Source organism: Scyliorhinus canicula, chromosome 21 (assembly GCF_902713615.1).
Source record: "Scyliorhinus canicula chromosome 21, sScyCan1.1, whole genome shotgun sequence".
In the NCBI taxonomy this organism is placed as follows: Eukaryota; Metazoa; Chordata; class Chondrichthyes; order Carcharhiniformes; family Scyliorhinidae; genus Scyliorhinus; species Scyliorhinus canicula.
The window spans coordinates 32,049,663-32,073,494 of record NC_052166.1 but is presented as its reverse complement, the minus strand read 5'-3'; the positions used below and the strand labels follow the sequence as shown (position 1 = coordinate 32,073,494).

Below are 23,832 nucleotides of genomic sequence, written 5' to 3'. Positions count from 1 at the left end.
CACTGCAGACTTCTGAATTGGGGGGGGGAGGGACATCTTCAAGGGTTTTCCAATCATCTACAGATCAGACCGCCCCATTGACTCACAGCTGGGTGGGAAACACCAACACATGTTAATGAGGCCCTGCCATTTGGTTTGGGAAGGATTTTTGGTGCGAGGTTCTTGTCGGCTTCATCTGCAATTTTTCCGCAACATTGGTACCCAATGTCGAAGACAGCTCTGCCACGAATAGAATGTTGAAGAAAATGTGGAACGTACATGATGCCGGAGCCAAGGAATGGAGTTTGGAGGTTTAGTGAATTTCATACGGCTGGGGAAAACGGAGGGGATTTTATAGCTGTTAATGGAGGAACACAGGACAGAACTAATCATGCAATTCTGAATTATGCATTGCTATCTGTCTTTATCATGCGAAAAAGCTTAGTTCTGAGGGTTGTAATTTTTCAGGGATGAAGTTAATTCTAAAACTTTTCAGCTAAGCAGTACAAGCTAATTATGTCACCAGTATTTGTTTATATTTTTGAGAAAACAAATAATTTCATCTGTGCAACCAACTATAAACATTTGAATTAATTACTGCTGTGGTAATTACAGAACAAGTAGACAAGTGACAACCCAAGTGTGAAACAATTCTTTCTATTTAAGGTTGACACCTGACTCAGACCCAGTCTGGGAGCCCAACAGCCCGGTGTAGGGGTACGCAATAACCTGCAATGAACGCAGAGTAGATCAGCCCAGATATTCCTGGATACATCTCCCGCTACTCATGGTTTTATGACCCTGGCAAGGCTCGATAATGCCAGATAGGAGTTCCATTCATTGCTGAAACCTCAAAACCCCTTCTTAATGTTCCTGGATCACAGAACCTTTCTCAATGCTGACAGTCCCTCAACCGTCTACCTAGTACTTCGGGAGACTGGAACCACACACCTATGAACGTCCATGTGTTACCTGACCATGGGCATCTTTCCAAAAACTCCCAAGGCATGGGAATCTCTTCTCAATCCTTCAAGACCTCACAAAACCTCAACTTTGTTCTTTGAAGGTCATAACTGTGTCAAGGTCTGAGATATGTCATCTGAGCCCAACATGACAAAGTTGTTACGACCGGGATAAGAGGTGTGCACCTCTCCTCTCGCCCCACTACATCACAGGTTGCACCAAACAGTTCAAAAGTTTAACTCACTCACCAAAATGACCAATTATTTGCCTTCGCTGCTGTTAGACCCAGAACAAAAGCTTTAATCAAGCTTCTTTGAATAAACTCAGAATGATTGATTTATTAGAAAACTAAAACTACATTTATTTTTTAAAACAAGTTGCAAGAATGCTAGGTTCATAATTGGGCTCTGGAAGTATAACTATCTATCCCATTTAAAAAATACCCCAGCAACACAAAGAAAATCAAGGGCAAATAGATAGGGCACCTGATTGATCAGTCTCATCGCGCCAAACGCAGGACGTGACAAGGCCGTTAAATCTTGGGACACCTCGTGATCTGAATCTCGCCCTCACTGGACGGGATCCAGATTTGCATATTTAAGTGAGCTGTTAGGCTCAAATGATTGCACCGGATCCTCCCAAAGCCCGGGATCAAACGTCTGCACCTGGGAGACCTTGCCATGGCGTTGATTAGCACAGGATGACACAAACATGGACCGGGGGGGGGAAGGGGCGGGGGTTCTCCCAGGCCATCGCAAGCTTCCAGGTGGTTGGACTTTGGGTAGGGTAGTACCCTGGCACCCCCACTGGCACACAGGGGCCTTGGTACTACCACTTGGGCATCCTAGATGCCAGGCTGGCAGGGGCACTTCTAGGGTGTCAGGCTGGCAGTTCCAAAGTGCCCAGTTGATAGGTTGGCACTGCCAGGGATCGGGCCCGGAGGTGCCCTGCCCTTCTGAGGTGGGGTGAGGAGGGGCTCAAGGACCCCCTATCAGGCAAGTTGGGGCAGTGGGGTGATGGTCCAGAGATCAGGGGCTGGATTCTCCGCCCTGTCACACCACATTTCTGCCTCGACCCGCCGGCGGGATTCTCCGTTACGCCGGCCGGTCAATGGGGTTTCCCATTGTGGGGCAGCCCCACACCATCGGGACACCCCCCGGGTGCTGGCTAAATGGAGAACCCACCAGTGGAGAATCCAGCCCCAAGTTTGCAGTGCAGGAAATTAAGCTAAGTGCAGCCTTGGCAGGGCATTCCTCGTTGAGGCCAAAAAAAGAAAGAGTTCCAGTTGATAGTGGGGTTGCTCTCGGCGCCCAGGGGCTTTGCAGTGATGGATTTTCATGATAGGCTTTATAAAGTAAAGGAAAAAGTTAGAGGGTTTTGATAGGGTCCCAGGTTCGATTCCCGGCTTGGGTCACTGTCTGTGCGGAGTCTGCACGTTCTCCCCGTGTCTGCGTGGGATTTCTCCGGGTGCTCCGGTTTCCTCCCACAGTCCAAAGTCGTGCAGGTTAGGTGGATTGGCCATGATAAATTGGCCTTAGTGTCCAAAGAGGTTAGAGGGGTTATTGGGTTACGGGAAAAGGGTGGAAGTGAGGGCTTAAATGGGTCGGTGCAGATCCGATGGGCCGAATGACCTCCTTCTGCACTGTATATTCTATGATACTGTTGACCTGGAGGTCATTCATATGGAGATGGGCCACTGGTCCCAGTAGATCTACAGAGCTTCAGCATGAAGAAGAATAGAGAACTGGGTCAATTCTTGCCTCAGCGTTGCAGGTTTCGAACTGCAGACACGATCGTGGTGGTCAAGCTACCAAGACACTCGTGACACACCGGCCCAGATTCGCCGGTCGGTGCTGCGTGTGTCCGATGGGTCAGATGAGGATTCTCTGGCAGCAGGTTAAAACCACACATGGAATTCCAAAGAAAGCAGGGAGATTGCGAGTTAGGCCAGCCTTCCTTTTTGGCATATTTCACTAAAACCCAGTTCAAAACAAAAGGTCCAAAACAGAAAAGCACTTCAGTCAGGTGATTGCCTGTAAATCACCAGGCCTCTGCCTTTAAATCACTTTTTTCTCCCTCTATCAATTAAAAAAATTGCAGTTCAAGAGCCATACTGAGCAGGTCACTGAAATCATGTGATTTCCTGGAAGAAGGTATGATTGGTCCGAGTCCAAAAGTGAAATGATGACCTTTTGGGAAAAAAAATCCCAAGTGCCCAAATATTCCTTCCAAATTTTCAAAGAAAAATACTCATGAAGATATGGCATTCCCAATAATGTTGGCAATGTCTCCCCACCAGCCTTGGCTTCAGCTGTGGTGTCATCCACAGATGACACCACAGACCCTGACAGCTGTGAAACAATGGATAAGGTATCATCTTTAAAACGGAATGGGAGTAGATTGGGTAGATTAATCTATTCTTGAAATCAAAACACTTCAAAGTTCCTCAATCATTCCCTGTTCCAGCAAAACCTCCCGTTAATTGAATTAAATCAGCAGCTCCTGCCTTTGTTTATACAAAGTTTTCCAGCTTTCTAGGATTGTTAGAATTAGAACAGTACAGCACAGAACAGGCCCTTCGGCCCTCGATGTTGTGCCGACCAATGATCACCCTACTCAAGCCCACGTATCCACCCTATACCAGTAACCCAACAACCCCCATTAACATTATTTTTTAGGACACTACGGGCAATTTAGCCTGGCCAATCCACCTAACCCGCACATCTTTGGACTGTGGGAGGAAACCGGAGCACCCAGAGGAAACCCACGCACACACGGGGAGGACGTGCAGACTCCGCACAGACAGTGCCCCAGCCGGGAATCGAACCTGGGACCCTGGAGCTGTGAAGCATTGATGCTAACCACCATGCTACCGTGCTGCCCACAAATCTTCAGGAATTAAAAAGTTATCTCCACAATATTGTTGTCAGGAAAGTCATGGAAAAATCTATGTGTATTCAAAAACAAATGTTCAATAAATAATTCTTCTTTATTTAGAATATTATTGGACTGGAGGAAAAACACTCTTTAATTCCCAGATACGAGTTAAACAACTGGCTAATAATCACTTTCCATTTGGCATGGGAGAGCTGTGCACCATGATGATGGATATATCGAGTGGGCCAGTCATGTGCGAAACCACCAGAATTGGCAAATCTGTCTCTCAGATACCCGACCTCTGTAGCGACCTGGGATGGCCACTTACAACCAGGAACAGAGAAACTCGCAAAGCAGAGCGGGTAAAATGGATAGAGCAGGATTCAGGCAGGCTCAGAGCCTAAAATGTATATTTGCAAGTGAGGAATCCAGACGGTATCGAAACTCCGACCAATTAGCATTTTGATAGACCGATTAGCATTTGATGGCCCATCTCCTCCAAGACAAAGGACTGGTACTTGAGCGACCAGTACAGTCCCAGACATTTCGGCACCACTTCCTGTTCTAGGGTAGCGTAAACAACAGGGTCAATGACCGTTTGGGGCACGCCCAGCCATCCAGGCACCAGCCCATTTATTGGTTAGGAATCGAACATGGTGATCAGGGATCACCCAATTAGTGGGTTCCAAACTGAAGGACCGCCCAAAAGAGCGCAAAAACCCCCAAGCGTAAGGAGAGAGTCCACCATGAGATAGTCCTCTTTTCGACCTGGCGCCCCGGCTATGACCATCTCCAATTGCAGCACCACCAGAAGCAAATCCAAGTTCAATGCTCGCTACCAGGCGGATGAGCCTAGCTGAGCAGCAGTTATTTCTCCAGACTCGATAGATCTAGAATCGAACAACGGCCACTGTTCCTCTGACCTAAGCCGGGGGCCTGAAGTTAAGTGCAGGTCGTCTTAGTCAATAGGTGTAGTTAACTAGTAGTGTATATTGCATGATTCATTGTATGTGTAAATAAAGTACCCTTGACCTTGAACTAACAAACTGGTGTTTGGCTCTTTGATAGATAGCCGGTTGAACCTTGTGGTGGTATCATTAGATACCTGGCGACTCTGAGCATTAAAAAATAGATACCAAAAGAAAGGAGGACAAACTCACTGATTGCCATAGTTACAGCAGAGCCACAGAAAAGGCAACACCTCCAATGTACACATCGCTTCTTCACTGGGTATTGAGTCTTTCACAGGGCTGGTGCCCCATGTACAGCCATCACCTTGTATCTCTCCTTGGAGTTCCTTACTTACATTTGCACTTTATTGAAATGTTGTGTGATCATCGGGGATATTACAAATGCGCATGGGGTAATATTGCACAGAATGGAGGGGGGTGCATTTGGCCCATCAACTATGAGCTGGATTTCTCAAAGAATCCCAATTCATGCCACCCCTCCGCCCCTTTGCATAATAATATCAGGAAAAAAATTATTTTGTGGATAGATCCAATTTCCTTTTGAAAGTGGTTCCTGAATCTCCTTTCACCGCCTTTTCAGGCAGTGCAAATTTTTCTATCCATTCATGGGGTGGGGGCGTAGTTGGCAAAGAGACCATTTATTGGCCCAGATCATAACAATTCTAACGTTCCCATGTCACCCCTTGAATTTTTGCCAATTGTTTTAAATCTGCGCCCTTTGGTCAGTCGTGGAAATGGTTTCTCTGTATCCACACTATTATCAAAACCCCTTCTAACTTTGAAATAAAAAGAGAAAATGCTGACAAAACTCAGCAGGTCTGGCTGCATCTGTGGAGAGAGAAGCTGAGTTAACATTTCGAGTCTGTGTAACTTTTCTTTGAAACTTTAACTCTGCTTCTCTCTCTCCACAGATACTGCCAGACCTGCTGAATTTTGCCAGCATTTTCTGTTTTCCTTTCAGAATTCCAGCATTTTTTGTTTTTATTTCAGATTTCCAGCATCCACGGTATTTTTGACTATAACTTTGGCCACCTCTCAACTCTCCCTTTAACCGTTACCGCCTGAAGGAAAACAATCCCACCTTCTCTATTCTTTCCAGATGACTTATCGGTTCAGCATGAATTTGATCTCAACTCGATGTTCAGAGAAGCACATTTCCATCTATTCTAGAACCACCCAGCAGATCTTAATCACCTGCTGTTACACATCCAAGCCAGGAGGTCAAATCTCAGGTGGATTTGGAAAAGTTTGTCTCAAACACAGGAATGGAAGAAACAAGAACTGTCTTGAAACCTTCTTGCAACCCACGCTATTTATTTTTAAAACACTCGACAGGTACCAAGTTAGCAACCACCTGTTTTATGAGAAATCTAATCATCAGTGCTGCACCTTCCTTTTAAAAAGAATAATGTTTTTTATCCCATCCTTAAAGTTACAAAGCTGATGCTCAGAGTGGATGGGGCAAACCCTTAATCCATCTCATTGCTTTCCCCAAAAAGCAATTCAAATTGAAGCCAATTCATGGTCTCCACAGGAGAGATATACAAGATCCAAGCTGACAAGAAAAGGCCTCCTCTTGGGCTTGGTCTGACGCTCAATCTTAGCCAAAAGGCCAGGGAGGCCGCACCTTCCTGACTTTGCTGAGAAACCCGTGGAAAAATCTAACACACAGTATTGCATCTCATCCAAAACAAAACACTTCTCAAGTGCAGCGTCAGTCAGGAGTCATGCTAGAACTGACACCTGGCCTTGAACAGCCACTTAGCTGTTGTGTGCAGACAAAGAACTCAATCACAGATGTGTGTGAAAAATTCTAATGAAAATCGAGTCCCCCCCCCCCCTCCCCCCATCCAAAATGCAACACGCTTGAAAGGGAGATGACTGCTCGTCTAATGTTTTTACCAAAAACTGCTCAAAATGATTACTGGCCTTCTCTTTTTTTTTCCCCTTAACATTGTGATGACTTGCAGGATGATATTTCTGCTCCTTTTCCAATACTGTCAAGTTCTAGTTGCATGGACTGCCAAAAGCGGAAGCTAACGTTTGCTCCAACCCTGCTGTCTAACGGTAGTCCACAGGCAGTCCAAGAGAGAAGCAACAGAACTAATTGTTTCATTGCTCTCCCTGGCTCGTTCCAAGCTATTTGGCAAGAGTGGGGACTGGTCAATGGAAGAGGGTCAACCAAACAACTTTCTTTGACAATAAATGTCAATGTTTTGAAAACCATGCCCTCCAGAGGGACGAGAATATATTTCAGATTTCACTTGACCTTTTGTTTGAATTAAGCTTCCTTTGATTGGGGCAGCATGGTGGCACAGTGGTTGGAACTGCTGCCTCACGGGGCCAAAGACCCAGGTTCGATCCTGGTCCCAGGTCAAAGTCTATGTGGAGTTTACACATTCTCCCCGGATCTGATTGGGTCTCACCCCCACAACCTAAAGATGTGCAGGGTAGGTGGACTGCCACGTTAAATTTCCCTGTAATTGAAACTAAAATGAATTGGGTACTTTACGCACACTCTGGATGCTGCTTTTGATTTACCAGGGCATGTGTTAGTACAGGCTTCAGGAGTTTTGAACTGAACACAGAAAAACAGGGCAGGAGGTTGCTATCCCTGGGGCTGGTTGAGCATAGCAGGCTAAACAGCTGGCTTGTAATACAGAACAATGCCAGCAGCGCGGGTGCAATTCCCGCACCGGGCTCCCCGAACAGGCGCCGGAATGTGGCAACTCAGGGCTTTTCACAGTAACTTCATTGAAGCCTACTTATGATGATAAGTGATTATATTATTATCCAGTCTGATGTTGAAAGCTTTGCTACAAATCCAGAGGCATGAATATTTGAAGCACCTCGGTATATAAAATGTTCATTTTGTCTTTTAAGATGTTAATTTCACTGCCCTGGCCCTCTGGGTGGGTACATGGGAGCCCAGCAACTCTCAGCTTGCCAGATAATAAGGGCACATTTTGTATATTTGATCCTTGGTCGAGTGTTGGCCTGTTAATTGATCATGGAAGCATCACAACTGAACCAAATTCACACTGGCGACCTTTCCACAGGATGCAGTGAGGAGAGTGAGCCCCGATGGATTAGTTTTCTCTTCTCAATGTAGGGTGGCCAGGGGCAACATCCTCCACACCCATTTCAGCTGGAGGTCAAGTGACAACACAGGAATTGAAGCAAGATACCTCAAATCTATTCAAACCTCGGTGTCACAGCAGACAGTAAGTACATTAAGAAGCCGAGCTCTCAAACTCAGCTCCCAATGCTGCAACACTTTCCTCAATACAACAAAGAAACACCAGCATTTCAAAACTGGGTTCAAATCAGCGCTGTGCAAAATAGTCTCCAGTAATGATAGAACCTCCGAAGGCTCTGATTTATATTAGTTCCTAACTTGAACTGTAATTCCCAGTGAATTATTAAATCCATCCTCTCAAAATCCCGGTACCTGCTCGAATCTACAGCCAGCCTAATAACACTAGAGGGCACCAATAGCAGTGCAAACTGCAGTCACGCTAATTACCATTAAAGAGCAAAAATAACATCAACAATCTGCATGCGGACTGCTTTGGATTGAAAAAAAAAGCCTTTCAACTTCACTTTCTTCTCCTCCTAATTGGCCTATGCCTTACCCTTATCGTTCCTCTGGCTCTTGAAAGTTTTCATTGAAGAAGTCTTCACTATCAGAATTCCTTTTTTAAAAAAAATTGCAGTCATTCAGGGCTGTAATCATAGCATCCTTGTTTTTTTTAAAAGAAAACAACGAACACCGATTGCTGGCGGCGACTTCTTGCTCCGAAGGAATTGCCGAGCCGGACACTGAGCGAGTTGCAATTCTACAAGCGCTGCTTAACAGCACAGGAGTGAATAAGTGAGTCAGCACCAACCACGAATACTAATGCGCCTTCCTTGTATATATCAGGGACGTGGATTCGGAGACAGCGATGGTGCTTTTGGAAGGGATCTTAAAGGACCATCGTCATCCTTGAAAAAAAAGTATATTGATTGTTTTTGCCGGGAAGGAAGGATAACAAATGAATGTTGCTCTGTGTGCTTTGTGACACAATCATAAACTGGCTCTCACGTTTACAATTTGATTAGAGGCAGTGGGTGAGACAGGTTTGTAGGTTTGTATTAGTAGATGAAAGCATGTGGATAAATGGGATTGAAACACTGATCAGCCCTGGTCTCATTCAATGCTAACACAGCCCCAAGAGGCTAAATGAACTGTTCCTGTATCTTGCAACACCGGAAGGCCCCGCCTCTCCGATGAGCCATTCCCACGCTATTCACTGCACTGTTTTCAAACATGCACACAAAAATATTTTTGTGAAGCTTTTCAATGTTTTTTTTTAAAGTATTATTTTTAGGGGCCTCAAATTTACTCTAAACCCTACTGGTCCTAACTCATCGCCTTACTCCCTCTGTATCGAGTTGAACAACAAATTTATCCCACACTTGGCTGGGAGCAATGGTTAACAACTCATGCAGTTGAAATGACACAATTGTTAAATTGCCCCCAGATTAATGGCTGCACCTTGATTGATGTTCTTTCAGATTGCTTTCATTGTCAAGCTAATGCACCCTTCCAAAGCCACTGCCTCGGATAATGTCATCAGCAGTTTTTATCTAAGATGAATTGAACATATCGGGAACAAAAATGTTGTCCTGGTAAGGTGTCTGCTGTTTGAGAACAGAAAGGGGACAACAGTGTCATGAATTGTTTTCATGACCGAATCTGTTTTGGTCCATTGGGTTTCATAAACAAGAGAAGAATTTATCATTTTCTGTACTTCAGTATGATCTTCTCTTAATTTTATTCATTCCAAGCAGAGTTCAGAGAATAAAGGCATTTAGGATTGAGATGAGGAATGTCTTCACTCAGAGCTGTGAATCTAGAATTCTCTACCCAAGATAGCTATGGAAGCTCACTTGTCAAGTATGTTTAAGACTGAGATCAATAGTTTTCCAGATGCAAATGGTATGGGGATAGTGTGGGTAAATAGGGGTTAAATTAGGAGAGATTATCATACAGGGGTTGAGTTACGAGGAGAGATTATTCAAATTAGACCTGTTTTTGCTAGAATTCAGAATGTTCAGGGGTGATCTGATCGAAGTATTCAAGAGGTTAACAGGAAAAGACCCGGCTAGATAAAGATAAACTATTTCCACTGGTTGGAGATTCTAAAAATTAAGGCTAAACCGTTCAAGAGCGATGTTAGGAAGCACTTCTTCTTTCAAAGAGTGGTAGAGGTTTGGATTTTTCTCCCACAAACAGCAGTTGAAGCTGGATCAGTTGTCAATTTTAAATCTGAGATAGAAAGGTTTTTGTGAAGCAAAGATTTTGAGGGATATGGGCCAAAGGTAGGTGTATGGAGTTGGGTCAGAGATCAGCCATGATCTTATTGAATCGCAGAACAGGTTTGAGGGGCTGAATGATTTACTCCTGTTCCTAATAGCATTGGAGTAGGTGCAAACTCCCATTTGCCTGCCTTGTTTCACTTTCCTTTGACACACACAGACCTCATTAAACATTTATCAATCTGCTTTCAAATTTTGACTTGACCTAATCAATTTTAAATCAATTTAAAAGTTTCAATTATCACATAATGAATTTTCAAATGCCTTTCCAATTTAGATTGGCAAATCATATGCAGTATTTATTTAGTACATGCAGAATCTGCAGACAGTACCAAGCAGTTTACAACATTTCCCTGTCCAGCAGGTAAAGTGCATTGGCTATCAAATAGTTGGTCCAAGGGCCATGAGACAACAATGTGGAGCAGGGTTTGTTTACAAAGAAGCATAGAAAATAGAAGCAGATAAAGGCTATTCTGCCCTTGGAGCCTGCTTCGCTATTCATTATGATCATCCAATTCAATACACTGATCCCACCTTCCTCCTCCCCCCCCCCCCAATATCAGTTGATTCCCTTCTCCCAAGTGCTACAACTCCCCTCATTTGATTCCCTTCTTCAAAAGAGCTACATCTTCCCTCCCATCCCATATCATTTGATTCCCTTCTCCCCAAGTGCCACATCGAACTGCTTCTTGAAAACATACTATTTTGGCCTCAACTGTTTTCTGTGGCAGCAAATTCTACCTGCCGACCACTATCTGGGTGAAGAAATCTTTCCTCATCTCTATCCTAAATGGTCCCAGCGTTGAAGTCCTTAAGGAGGATGATTGTTTCTTCCTTTGGAATGTTGGAGAGTATGGTGTCAGAGTGGTCTACAAGCCTTTTTTGGACTTAACAGTGGCATCAAGGCATGGTGCGTAGGCACTCATGGCTGTTGCCTGCTGGTTCTTGGCAAATTGCAGACGGAGGTGTTGTGTTATGTACTCTGGGATAACACGGGCTGCAACCCGATGCAGCTTTGACCAAAAGATACTCCATTAGCACATGTTCTCTATGAGTTCGACTCTCCTGCTAATCTTGCTATAGTAACTCAGTCTAACTAACCAGTCTGCTCTCAGCCACCTGGTTGGTGTGTTGCTTCTGATCTGCCCCTGTCCTACTCTCAAGGTGTCACCTGTGGAAAGAGACAGAGCATGTGTGTCCTGTCCTTATATATGGGTTGTGTAATGCCCTCTTGTGGTAATGTCACCTCTGGGTGTCTTGACTGCCCATTGGTCGTGTCCTATTCGATGTGTTCATTAGCTGTACGTCTGCATGTCATTACGTCTCTGGTTCTGCCTCTAGTGTTTACTTAGTCGTAGTGTATTTACATTAACCCCTTGTGCATTTACAGTTATACATATCACCACATCCCCCTGTTTTCGTGTTACATTTTTCTGTACAGTGTTAAAGAAAAATTGAACAAAAACAGGTAAATAAGTGATGATATGTACAAGTTATGATGACTGTAATGACGATACAAGATCAAAGAATAGTTATGATGACATTGAGGATTATACAATACCAAATAATAGATATGATGACGTTGAGGATTATACAATACCAAATAATAGTTATAAGTCCAAAGTTCATGAGTTTACATGGACGAGTGGCTTTCTTGTGCTGTTATGGAAGTGTTGATGTTGATGTTGTCATTCCCATGTGAACGTCGTCAGTGTCCTGGTGTTTACGTAACCAAGAAGTCATCAGGAGGTGTTCAAATGGTCAAATCACTTCATTGTCGGAGATGGATTCTTTTTTTTAATGCTTGTGGAAGCAATTCTTGATGACATCTTTCCTAAAAGCTGGTTTGCCTGTCCTTAGTGTAGCAAACGTGAATTGGTAAGATGCGTTGACACGCCATGGTATGTTTACACTCGCCATTATTCTGAGCTGAGCTGATTGTCCTTCATGAGCAGAGTTGTACCATGTCGTACCAGTTGTTCTATTGTTGTTGTCATTGTTGTTATTGATGTGCTTGTTGTTGTGTTTGTTGCCTCTGGTACACTTGTTGTTGTCTTTGTTGTTGTTTTTGTAGGTTTTGGTGTTGTGTTTGTTGCGCTCAATGACCACACGGAGTGGAGAATTCGAGTGCTTCACAAAGTTACTTGTGTCAGTGTCCTCTGTGGCATCTGCTGTTTCGTTGAGCGTGCCGTCTCTGCTTCTCTTTCTGGAGTCATGTCCGGTTCACTTGAATCATCTTTGCCTTGTCAATGCTCCCTTTCTGGAGCCCTTTCTAGTTCACCTGAATTAACTTTGGTTTCTTGATGCTCCCCATCTGGAATCACTTCAGGTTCTTGTGGAGAGGCTCGAGTAGATGAGGTTTGAACTTACGTGGTGTCACTGGAGTCACTAGTAGCCTCACTTTGATTGTCGAGTGCCTCTGTACGTACTAGCTGGGATCTGTCAGTTTTGCTGAGATGTTGCACATCTTGTATGGGAATTGTGAAGCCTTTGTCACTTGTCGCACATACAGTGGGTAGACCTTCAGTGTCTTCTTGTTGGTTAGATGAGCTGGGTAGACTGTCACAGTCTTCTTCTGGTGGCTCAAATAAGCTGGGTGGACTGCCATAGTCTTTTTGTTTTGCACCTGAGCATGGCAGGCTTGCATCGTCTGCTGCTGGTTGCTCAGACAAGGTTGCGAGACCTTCATGGTCTTGTTCATGCAGGGACTGAGCTCTGGAGTCTTGCGTTGCTTCCATCGTGGAGTCTGTCAGCGATCTCACTGTGGTGGCTTGTACCGCTCTCTGTGTGGAGTCTGGCATTGTTCCCTATGTGGAGTCATGCAGTGGTCTCGCTGTGGAGTCTGTCATCGCTTTCTGTGCGGAGTCGGGGACTCTTTGTGGTGCGTGGACCACTCTGTGTGGAGTTGCGGACTGTTCGTGGTGTATGGACCACTCTTTTGGTGTCAGGCCACTGTGGGCTTGTACCGCTCTCGGTCTCTTGGCGTCAGGCCGCAGAAGAATCCTGTACTCATGGGTCGGGATGTTGTCTGTGCTGGCCTGAGGATCCTCAAATCCGAAGAACTCGTCCATGACTCTACCGGATGCTTCAATGTACAACACATCTCATTGTGGTTCGGCTTTGGTACCGAGGTCGCCACGTCCAATGATGAAATCATCATCTGAGTCGTAGTCTTCAAGGACTAAATCATCTCTTCAGGCGGTGCTAATTGCTTGTTGCAGGGTTCTTCGGAGGTTACTTTCAGCTCCTGGTCGAAGTTCAGGCATTGTGCTGTCTTTCGTGGTGAAAGAATTGTGTTTTCTGGCTTTAAAACTCTTCTTCACTATTTTCGGACATTCCCCCTTTAAGTGGCTGTGATCCGGGGCATCTGACATCATGACGCTTGTGACGTAGAGCGTCGGAATGGATTGCGCATGCGCAGATCACTTTTCCTTCACGGTGCGCTCTTTTCGCAACTGTGCATGTGCGGCTTCTCGCGCATATGCAAAACACTGTTTCGCTGGTTCGCGTCTTCTCAGGAACTGCGCATTTGCAGCTCCTTGTGCAAGATGGCTGCCAATCAAACCTGCTGTTTGCTTCTGTTGCAAGCCTACCTTTGCCTCGCGGTGCGTATAGGCGCCAGTTTTACCAATTTCTGTTGTGTTCACCTCGCAGTAGTTTTCAAACTTGTCCAGAACAGTCTGGAATCTCTCCTGTCTTGCCCCTTGGAGTACATGAAGGAGTTGAAGATTTCTGTTGCACTCTCACCCGCAGTGGTGAGTGGACGATCTATCTTCTCAGCATCGGCCACGTCATCCAGGTCGGATGTAAATCTCAAATCTTTGCTTGAATGCATGCCAGTTAGCACTAAGATTGCCCTGGTACCTGAGCTGCTGAGGAACCGGAATCTCAATCATCTTGCCTGGGTGCCGTTGCTGATAGTCATGGATCTTGCTGAGTTGAACATAGGTAGATTCAACAGGCACACTGGAATCATGTTGTGTTATGTACTCTGGGATAACACAGACTGCAACCCGATGCAGCCTTGACCAAAGAATACTCCAGACTTTGAAGTAAGTTCTTTTTTTTTTAAATTTAGAATACCGAATTCATTTTTTTCCAATTAAGAGGCAATCCACCAACCCTGCACATCTTTAGGTTGTGGGGGTGAAACCCACACAAACACGGGGAGAATGTGCAAACTCCACACGGACAGTGACTCAGAGCCGGGATCGAACCTGGGACCTCGGATCTGTGAGGCCACAGTGCTAATCCACTGCGCCACCGTGCTGCCCTTATTTGAAGTAAGTTCAATGTGATTTATTGAACCATTATCACAGTTCTCTATGAGTTTGACTCTCCTGCTAATCTTGCTATAGTAACTCAGTCTAACTAACCAGTCTGCTCTAAGCCACGTGGTGGGTGCGATGCTTCTGATCTGCCCCTGTCCTACTCTCTAAGTGTCGCCTGTGGAAAGAGACAGAGCATGTGTGCCCTGTCCTTATATATGGGTTGTGTAATGCCCCCTTGACTGGGGATCTCCCTACTGCTGAGGCCTTCATCTGCCAATGCAGCCATTGATACCATGTGAGTATCTTCCACCTGATCCACTATTAAGGACTTGTCTCGGATTGCGCTTTGTCAGGTTCCTCCCCTCCGATCTTACCATCATGGGTGACTCTGCAAGGTGCTTAAGACTCCTGACGGCATTTCTCTCTGGAGGACTGGAACATTCAAGCTTCTCCACCACAGCAAGGTGGCAATCCAAGGGATGGGGCAGCTGCACTATTACATATGCAACTGCCTCTGTGAGCCACAGATGTGAAATCCACAAACTATCCCGTTCCCATCTGGTAAAAGATGTGGGTGCCAGGATCGAGGGTGGGACTTCTGGAATCAGGGCCCCGCCGCCACTTTGGTTAACGTTTGGAGCCCTTTCGTTGCAGCAAATATTTGGGCCTTCACCTTGTCTGAACAGTTTTATCCCATATATTAAATATTGAACTTTGCCTGCAGGAATAATGGACGAATACTCCCAATTTTAGTTTGAAAGTCCTGATAAGAGTGAATCAATTGATCAGAACTGAAGCATTTAACACATCTTCCTCTTTACATTTCTGTTTTTATTTCAGATCATTGCCTCCCTCTCGGTCTTGTGTTTGTCTAACTATCTTATTTGTGTCTCTTTCTCCTTCTCACTTTCTCCGTCACTTCTCGCGCAGATCTTGATGAGAGTCAAGAGAATCTGCAAAGGAGAACAGCTTGCTAAACTGAATGACAATGAGAATTGGGTTAGAGTGAAAATTAGCTGCAGATGGAGAAGGGGTTGCTTAGTAATTTGAACCAAAGTAATTTGAACTAATGAAAGTAATTAATTAGATCTAAGGGGAAATTAAAATGAACTAATTAGAGGCTACCAACATGAAAGCAATTCAAATCATATTGTTACAACCACGAGGTTCATATTATTTTTGTGTTTTGCGACTGTGCCCTTAATTTAACGATAAATGAAGGGGATCCTGAGATCTGTTCTGAAGTCTGCCTTACTTGGTTGGTTTGATTGTTCGTGATAAAAGGGGACCCAGATTGTTTTACTGGGAAGATGGTGCAAGGTACAATTTAGAGACATTGGCAGAATCCTATGTGCTAACATTGGATAGACTGAGAGTTCTTGGACTGAAAAGACCTAATTCACAAGGAGGTGAAATGAAGGTTTGTCTAGTTTATGCGAGATGAAACAACTCTGCGGGGAAAATTCCACCATGAAAGATAGTTCGAAGATCAAGGCCTGGGTTTTTAATCCTGAGGTGAATGCTCAGAGTCTGAAAATTTCCTGGCTTGTCGCACCCACCTTGGGGAATAAGTGCCCAAATGGATGGATCTTTGTTCTGGGAAGGGGAACTGGTGTAGCGTGTATGTGGGTGAAGTTGGGCCTGCAACCCTTGTACGCAGATTGGAGTTGGCCAGAGGGACTGCCAAGTCTCAAGGCTGGCCAGTTAAAAGCCCTGCCTTGGTTCTTTGGGTCCTAGTCTCAGTTGTTTTGTTAAATATTAGACCCTCGAGCCCTCACCTCTGACTCCCGCTTAACATCTTCCATCCACTCCCCATGTCACGCAAGGCATGTCAGACAACCCACACCCCACCCACACCAATAGCCCGTGAAGTCCCAATCCCTACTTAATACCTCTCATTCCAACTGATGACCCTTTACCCACTAAAAATTCATTGGACTTCCAATGCATTGTGAAGGAGAGTCTTTATCTGCAAGAAATAGTAAATTAATGATCATGCTCCAAAGACGCGCTGGGAATGTGGGGCTGTGCCATCAATCCTTCAGAGATCAGCAGTTTCCTATTTATCTCTTTTAAAATCCCATCCTTAAAGTTACAAAGCCAATGCGCAGAGTGGACAGGGCAGACCCTTAATCCATCTCGTTGCTTGCTCAAAAAACGAATTCAAATTCAAATTGAAGCCAATGCATGATCTCCACAAGAGAGACGTACAAGATCCAAGCTGACAAGAAAAGTTATTGCACTCCATCTCGGGCTTGATCTGATGCTTGAAGGCCAAAAAAAGGGCGAGAAGTGATGCAGCTTCCCATTTACAATTGATTTCCATATGGGAACCACATTCAGTAAATTCCAGATATCAATTTCAGCATTGTACGATGTGCTGTTCTGTCACTGAGCGAACCTGAAGATTTAATTCCCTCTGTGAATTATCTTTAGCACGAGGGTGAAGTATTCGTTTTAACTTCCTTCCTGTCTGCATTTTGTTTTAGTCCAATCACATTCCCGCTCCCTGTTCATTAAGCAACTTAAGCAATTGGCAGAAATAGCAATTAACGACTGGAATATGCAAATAACATCGGGGATTTGTAGGCAATCAGAAGTGAAAGTAAAATTTTCAATTTTGGGTTTGCAAACTTCAAAATACATATATAAACAAACGATATCATATAATTGGAATGATATAATTACATCTGAGCAGAATGATGATAAAATTGAGGCAGTGCCTCTGCCCCATTACTGATCCCATGCCTGGAGATGGTAATAAGAAAAGAAGACTCACACTGTGCAAATGATTAGGGTAAGAGAGCTCCAAAATAAATTTGGATGAAGTAGCTTGTTTTACACCTGATGATGTGATGTTCTACCGAGCACAATAACAAGGACACATTCTTGGAATAGTATTTAAGGTAACATTCCAGGAATAGTATTTAAGGTAAAAATCAAGTTTACACAAACTGCATGCTCCTTGCTTTGAAAGATATCTTATTCCGAGCCACCTCAGGTACAAAATTAAAGACACAGAGATCTGTTGAGAACACTGCAGAGCTCCCAAGGAACCAATTATTTTGTCAATGTTCAATTGGTCACCAGCCCCAAGCATAAACGTGGTGTAAACAATGTTTAGAACCACATTGGGGGCGGCACGGTGGTTAGCACTGCTGCTTACGGCGCTGAGGACCCAGGTTCGATCCCGGCCCCGGGTCACTGTCTGTGTGGAGTTTGCACATTCGTCCCGTGTCTACATGGGTTTCACCCTCACAACACAAAGATGTGCAGGTTAGGTAGATTGGCCATGCTAAATTGCCCCTTAATTGGAAAATAAATAATTGGGTACTCTAAATTTTGTAAAAGAACCACGTTACAAGGTGCTAACATGTTTTAAAGGTACCAGTGTCATTTCAAAATACATTTCCATCCCTAAATCACTGATTAGAGCACATCTCCAAAGAATTTGATTTTCCACCTTGGGCTGGAATTGGCTGGAGAGCTGACTTGCAATTTGCCATATTAGCTAAATATTTTCCCTTCATCGTTCTGGCCTGCAGGTTGCTGAAAGTGCAAGGTGATAACGGCACATCTGTGATCTGTGTGTATTAAGGCCAAGATTGCATCTCCTTAACCAATGAATTTTAAAGGTTGAGAGATATACAAAGAAACGATTGAGAGGGAGGCTGAATTTAGGTTGGGTGAATTCAATGTCAAATCAAAGCACAGAAAGAAAAGCAATGGAAAGTAAGATTGTATTGATATCTAGAAGAATAAAGGATCGGAAAAAAATATAAAAGAAGAAAATAGATGTAAAACTTTATATGTCAACATATTTAAAATTACCAAAAATTCATTACTTGAAATAATGAGAATACAACCATTTAATTGTTCACTTTGAGGTTGCTTGTTAGTCATAACTATTATCAGGTGGTTAATAGGGTATTAATTATTAGACTTGATGGGATTAGACAGTGATTAACCCGCACTCATGGCTATGCAGGCAGCATATGAACTTCATGCTGCCTGCTAATTTAAATGATAGTGGCATGCAGCCCAGTAACGCAGCTCGCCACTTGAGTGGCTGCACACCTCAGCGATGCTGGCACTGGTTAATGCGGAGTTCGTGCCACCTAAAGCAAGCGTTGCACCATTCAAAGGCAAGGCATTATGGTTGGGTCCACAAGTGTGCTCATGGAGATTACCACCACTTCTAATCTGTGAAAGTTGACCGTCAAGCTCTGTGCAAGGTTTAATGCCAAATTGACAGTGACATCTGTTGTGGCATGCATGCCAATACATCCATCAGATCTGCGCGCATCTGATTTTATTGTGCCTGTCCAAGTGCCTTTTTCTCTGCACCACTGTACACGCAGCCTCCATATATTCAGCCTAAACCTCTGGTGGAAGTTCATTTTTCCACAATGGAAGCTGACACATTGGCCATTTGGCATTGCACCATAGCCAGATCCATAAGTATGCTAATGGACTTGGCCACCACTCCCACTGAGTGCAAGGGTGGGTTCCAGGTTCTGTGAAAAGCCCGACGTGAAGTTGCTGTCATGCTCCTCGATGCTCCTTGATGTTGCATGCAGGCTCTCTGGGAGCCCAATCAATGCATCCAGCATTTCACTGTTCCTACCCATCACCTAATATCACGCACTTTTCACAGCTGGAAGTATCACAACCACATCACTGCCAGTTATTCAATCATGACAGTCACAACACCCAAACAGGTTGTACCACACTCCACAGGCCCCTCATCTCTGAAATCAATCGGTGAACAGTTTTCAAGAAAGAACGGTGAGAGTCATAAAATGCAATCCACAAAATACCGCAATCTCAATCTAATACAAATGGAGTTTCATTTATTCAATCATTACCAAAACTAAGTTTATAATACCAAATGTATTAATAGAATTTAAAATCCCATTAGCTACCATGGTGGGATTCAAAACAATGTCCCCACAGCCCCACTCACCTGATGAAGGAGCTGTGCTCCAAAAGCTAGTGATTTGAAACAACCTTTTGGACATTAACCTGGTGTTGTAAGATTCTTACTGTGCCCAGAGCATTAGTGTGGGCCTCTGTATTAAAAGTGCAGGGCCATTACCACAACACCAACTTTTCAGGATACATCAACCGACCTCGACCATTCACGTGATGCCAATGAATTTCTTGCGGCACTACATCCAGTTACTTGAGTCTTGACTCTTGGCATCGATTGCCCGAGCTATCATTTGGATACATCTATCCTCCTCAGTGAAGACCTCTAGTACAGCTTCAAAGAACCTTGTTAGTCCATGCTCTCTCAAGTTGTGCATTTATTGAATGTTTCCCAGGTCAGAATCTGTTGCAGAATGACTTCCAGCACCTATCCCAGATACAGAACACCCCCCCTTTAAAATGTGCTTTAACTGCTGCCAGCATTTCATGATTTGGGTCCCTCTGCGGAGGTGCACAGTCACTCAACAATATGGCTAATGCTGGCACAATGCCGTACCATTGTCATCAGCAGTCAGCAGGAAGCTGGCAGGCTCGGTCCATCAGGAGCAATGGTTACAGCTTAACCCTGCATTGCGATCCTCTCACCCAATTTTGGGGTGCTATTGAATTTTGTCTCTTTCCTATTTCACAAAGTCAGAGCTCTTTTATTTTTCTGCCTTTTTTTTTTCTTCCAGCTAGTTCAGCAGAACGCAGCTGTGACTAAATGACCTGTTACTTGGATGCTATCCCCTTGTATCCTTCCTCGAGGTCACCTTTTCTGAATGAAATGCTGATAATTTGGGTACCTTGGAATAAATTATTATTCCAGGTTTTAACTTCTTTGTGCACCTTACACGCAATTGACATTTCTATTGTACTGTCAAGGCAGCAATTCATCAGTGTGCTATTTTCAGCACCTTTTGTGTTTCTTCATCCCTTAGCGGTGCAGCTCGATGAAGATCTGACTGATACTTAATGATGCAAGGATCACCAATCCTCCCACACTAACACTGAAATCTACTAATAATCGGAGTAAACCCTCCATCTGCAGAGGAGTTAGTAGATGCCCCTGATGGGTCAGAACATTATTCCTTCCAATTCCAAAAAATTTTGTGAAGGCTGAGGAAGAATGTCAGCTGACATCCTGAACCAAGGGTGGGGGATTTAAACTAATGCATAAATGAAAGAAACTAGTTTGCAGTTTTCAAGAACGAACAGTGAGAGTCACAGAATGCAGTTGAAAAACACCAGAATCTTAATCCAATACAAATGGAGTTTAATTTATTCAATCATCATAAACCAGTGATTTCAGACATAATTCTTGCACTGTATAAACATGCATAGATCTTGGTTATACAGCTGTTGCTTATCTAGCATCCTAATGGGTTCCTAATAGCATGCTAAAGAAAAATTTGAGAAACAGGAATTCTCTTTTCGAAGAGAAAACATGTAATAAGGGTAGACTGCGTTCCGAATCTTTCCATCAAACACCGATTGGTGACCTTGAACCTAACTGGGACAACAATTCTCTTACTGACTCCTACTGACTCACCAACTCATTCTACTTGCCTCCTGGTTGTTGCCTATGCCTCTCGTTGATGCTCCCACTCATCACTTCCCTCCCCTGACCCTCCAGCTCGCCGCTTCCTGCCGCCCGCCTCTCGGCCATTCCTTCCCTCTCATTCCCTGAGACAGAGAAGACACATCCAGAGTGAGACACATCGAAGAGTGAGTTTGGGAGCTGGGAATTTGAAACTTGGTGGGAATTCGAGGCTGGGTGGGAGGAGGTGTCTTTTATCCCTTTTTTTATTACACTCAAATTAACAGTGAGTGGCTGATTGATGAGTAGCAGGTACGGCAGGTAAGTCCTTTAGATTGGGAGCAGAGCTGAGCGGCAGAAGTCCAGAGTGCAGTCTGGGAAGATAAGTGTTACTTTCTATCTGTGTCTCGTTCGGTGTTTTCAAATTGGGGGGGGGGGGGGGGGGGGTGCAGAGACGGGATGGGCTGAGAAGTGAGATCACATTAAAGCCTTGACCTGATTGGCTGGCAGGGAATCTGTTAAATTTGAAAAAGACATATTGAGAAACGAATTACTTAACTAGATAGAGGAGTCATGATGTGGAGATGCCGGCATTGGACTGTGGTGAGCACAGTAAGAAGTCTTACAACACCAGGTTAAAGTCCAACATGTTTGTTTCAAACATGAGGAAGGAGCTGTCCTCCAGAAGCTAGTGTTTTAAACAAAATGTTGGACTTTAACCTGGTGTTGTAAGACTTCTTACTAGGTAGAGGAGTAACTAAACCCGAGGGCAGAGATTAGTATTTAGCATTTAATTTTGCAGTAAAAATCTATCGGCAGGATCATATAGTTAATTTAATCTAATAACGATTTAAGTATTTATTGTAAATTAATTAACTAGTGCTTAAATGTCACTCAGCGGGGTGCAGTGCTCTAACTGTGAGATGTGGGAGATCCATGATGCTTCCAAGGTTCTGGTCAACTACGTCTGCGGGAAGTATAACCAATGGCATCTCCTCAAAAATCACGTGGTTCGATTGGAGCAGCAGTTGGATGCACTTAGGAGCATGCAGATGGCAGAAAGTGTCATAGATAGGAGTTATAGAGATGTGGGCACACCCAAGTTGCAGGCAGACAGATGGGCGACCATTAGAAAAGGCAGGCAGTTAGTGTAGGAATCTCCATTGGTGGTCCCTCTCTCTAACAAGTATACCTTTTTGGATACTGTTGGGAGTGATAGCCAGTCAGGGGAAAACAACAGCAGCCAGAACAGTGGCACCACAACTGGTTCTGTTGTTCAGCAGGGAAGGACAAAGTGCAGTTGAGCGATAGTGATAGGGGACTCTATAGTAAGGGGCACTGATAGGCGCTTCTGTGGAGTGACAGAGCCTCTCGGATGGTATGTTGTCTCCCTGGTGCCATGGTCAAGGGTGTCTCTGAACGAACACAGGACATCCTGAAGTTGGAGGGTGAACAGCCAGAGGTTGCAGTGCACATAATGGCACAGGCAGGAAGAGTGATGAGGTCCCACAGAAGGAGTTCAGGGAGTTAGTCAGTAAGCTAAAAAGCAGGACCTCGAGTCTTATAATCTCAGGATTACTCCCTGTGCCACGTGCCAGTGAGGCCAGAAATAGGAGGACAGTGAAGCAGAATGTGTGGCTAAACTGGTAGTGCAGGAGGGAGGGTTTAGATTTCTGTACCACTGGGGTCTCTTCTGGGGCAGGTGTAACCTGTACAAGAAGGATGGGTTGCATCTAAACTAGAGAGGCACCAATGTCCTGGCTGGGAGGTTTGCTAGAATCACTCGGGAGGATTTACACTAATTAGGCAGGGGGGGATGTGAACAAGAATGTTAGCTTAGAAGGTGTAATAACTGAAGGGGAAATAGAGAACAAAAATAAGAGAACAACATTGCAGTGGTTTGAAGTGCATTTGCTTCAATGGCAAAAGTATAGCAGGTAAGGCAGCTGATCTTGGAGCACTTATTAGTACTTGGAACTATGATGTTGTGGCTATAATAGAAACATGGTTAAAGGAAGGGCAGGACTGGCAGCTGACAGTTGTAGGATATAGATGCTTCAGGAGAGATAGAGAGGGATGTAAAAGGGGTGGGGGAGTAGCAATACTGGTTAAGGAGAATATTATAGCCGTACTGCGGGAGGGTACCCCAGAGGGTTCATATATGAGGCAATCTGGGTAGAGCTCAGGAACAGGAAGGGGACAATCACAATGTTGGGCATTTATTACAGGCCCCCCAATTGTCAGCGACAGATAGAGGAACAGATAGGTAGAGAGATTTTGGAGAGGTGCAGAATTAACAGGGTTGTCGTGATAGGAGATTTTAATATTCTCTGTACTGACTGGGACTCACCTAGTGCAAGGGGCCTGGATGGGGCACAGTTTGCAAGGTATATCCAGGAAAACGTAGAGAGTCCAACTAGGGAAGGAGAAGTACTGGACCTGGTATTGGGGAATGAGCCTGGACAGGTGGTTGAGGTTTCAGTAGGGGAACATTTTGGGAGTAGTGACGACAATTCCGTAGGTTTTAGGGTACTTTTGGATAGGGATGAGGGGAACCCTCGGGTTAAGGTGCTAAACTGGGGAAAGGAAAATGATGATAACATTAGACAGGAATTGAAGAATTTGGATTGGGTGTGGTTGTTGGAGGGTAAATCAACATTGGACATGTGGGAGTCTTTCAAGCTACAGTTGATTAGGATTCAGGAAAGTCACGTTCCTGAGAGAATGAAGGATATGTATGAGAAGTTCAGGGAGCCTTGGATAATGAGGGATATTGTGAACCTCATCAAAAAGAAAAAGGAGGCTTTTGTACGGTCTAGAAGGGTAAGGACAGTCGCAACCCTTGAGGAGTTAAAAGAAAGTAGGAAGGTACTTACGTAGGAAATTATGAGGGGGT

At 44.4% G+C, this 23,832-nt stretch overlaps 1 protein-coding gene across 11 annotated transcripts in view; it reads right to left on the bottom strand.

Moving 5' to 3' along the window:
- LOC119955607 (astrotactin-2-like) overlaps positions 1-23,832 on the bottom strand; it is a 1,814,189-nt gene that overhangs the window by 986,561 nt on the left and 803,796 nt on the right. The window contains exon 1 of one of the 11 annotated variants that reach the window (XM_038782000.1): positions 8,426-8,653. The exons of the other annotated variants lie outside the window; for them this stretch is intronic. Coding sequence (XP_038637928.1) covers positions 8,426-8,510 — 85 coding nt within the window. The 5' untranslated portion in view covers positions 8,511-8,653. Of the gene's footprint in view, positions 1-8,425; positions 8,654-23,832 lie in introns of those variants that run through there. 11 annotated transcript variants of the gene reach the window in all.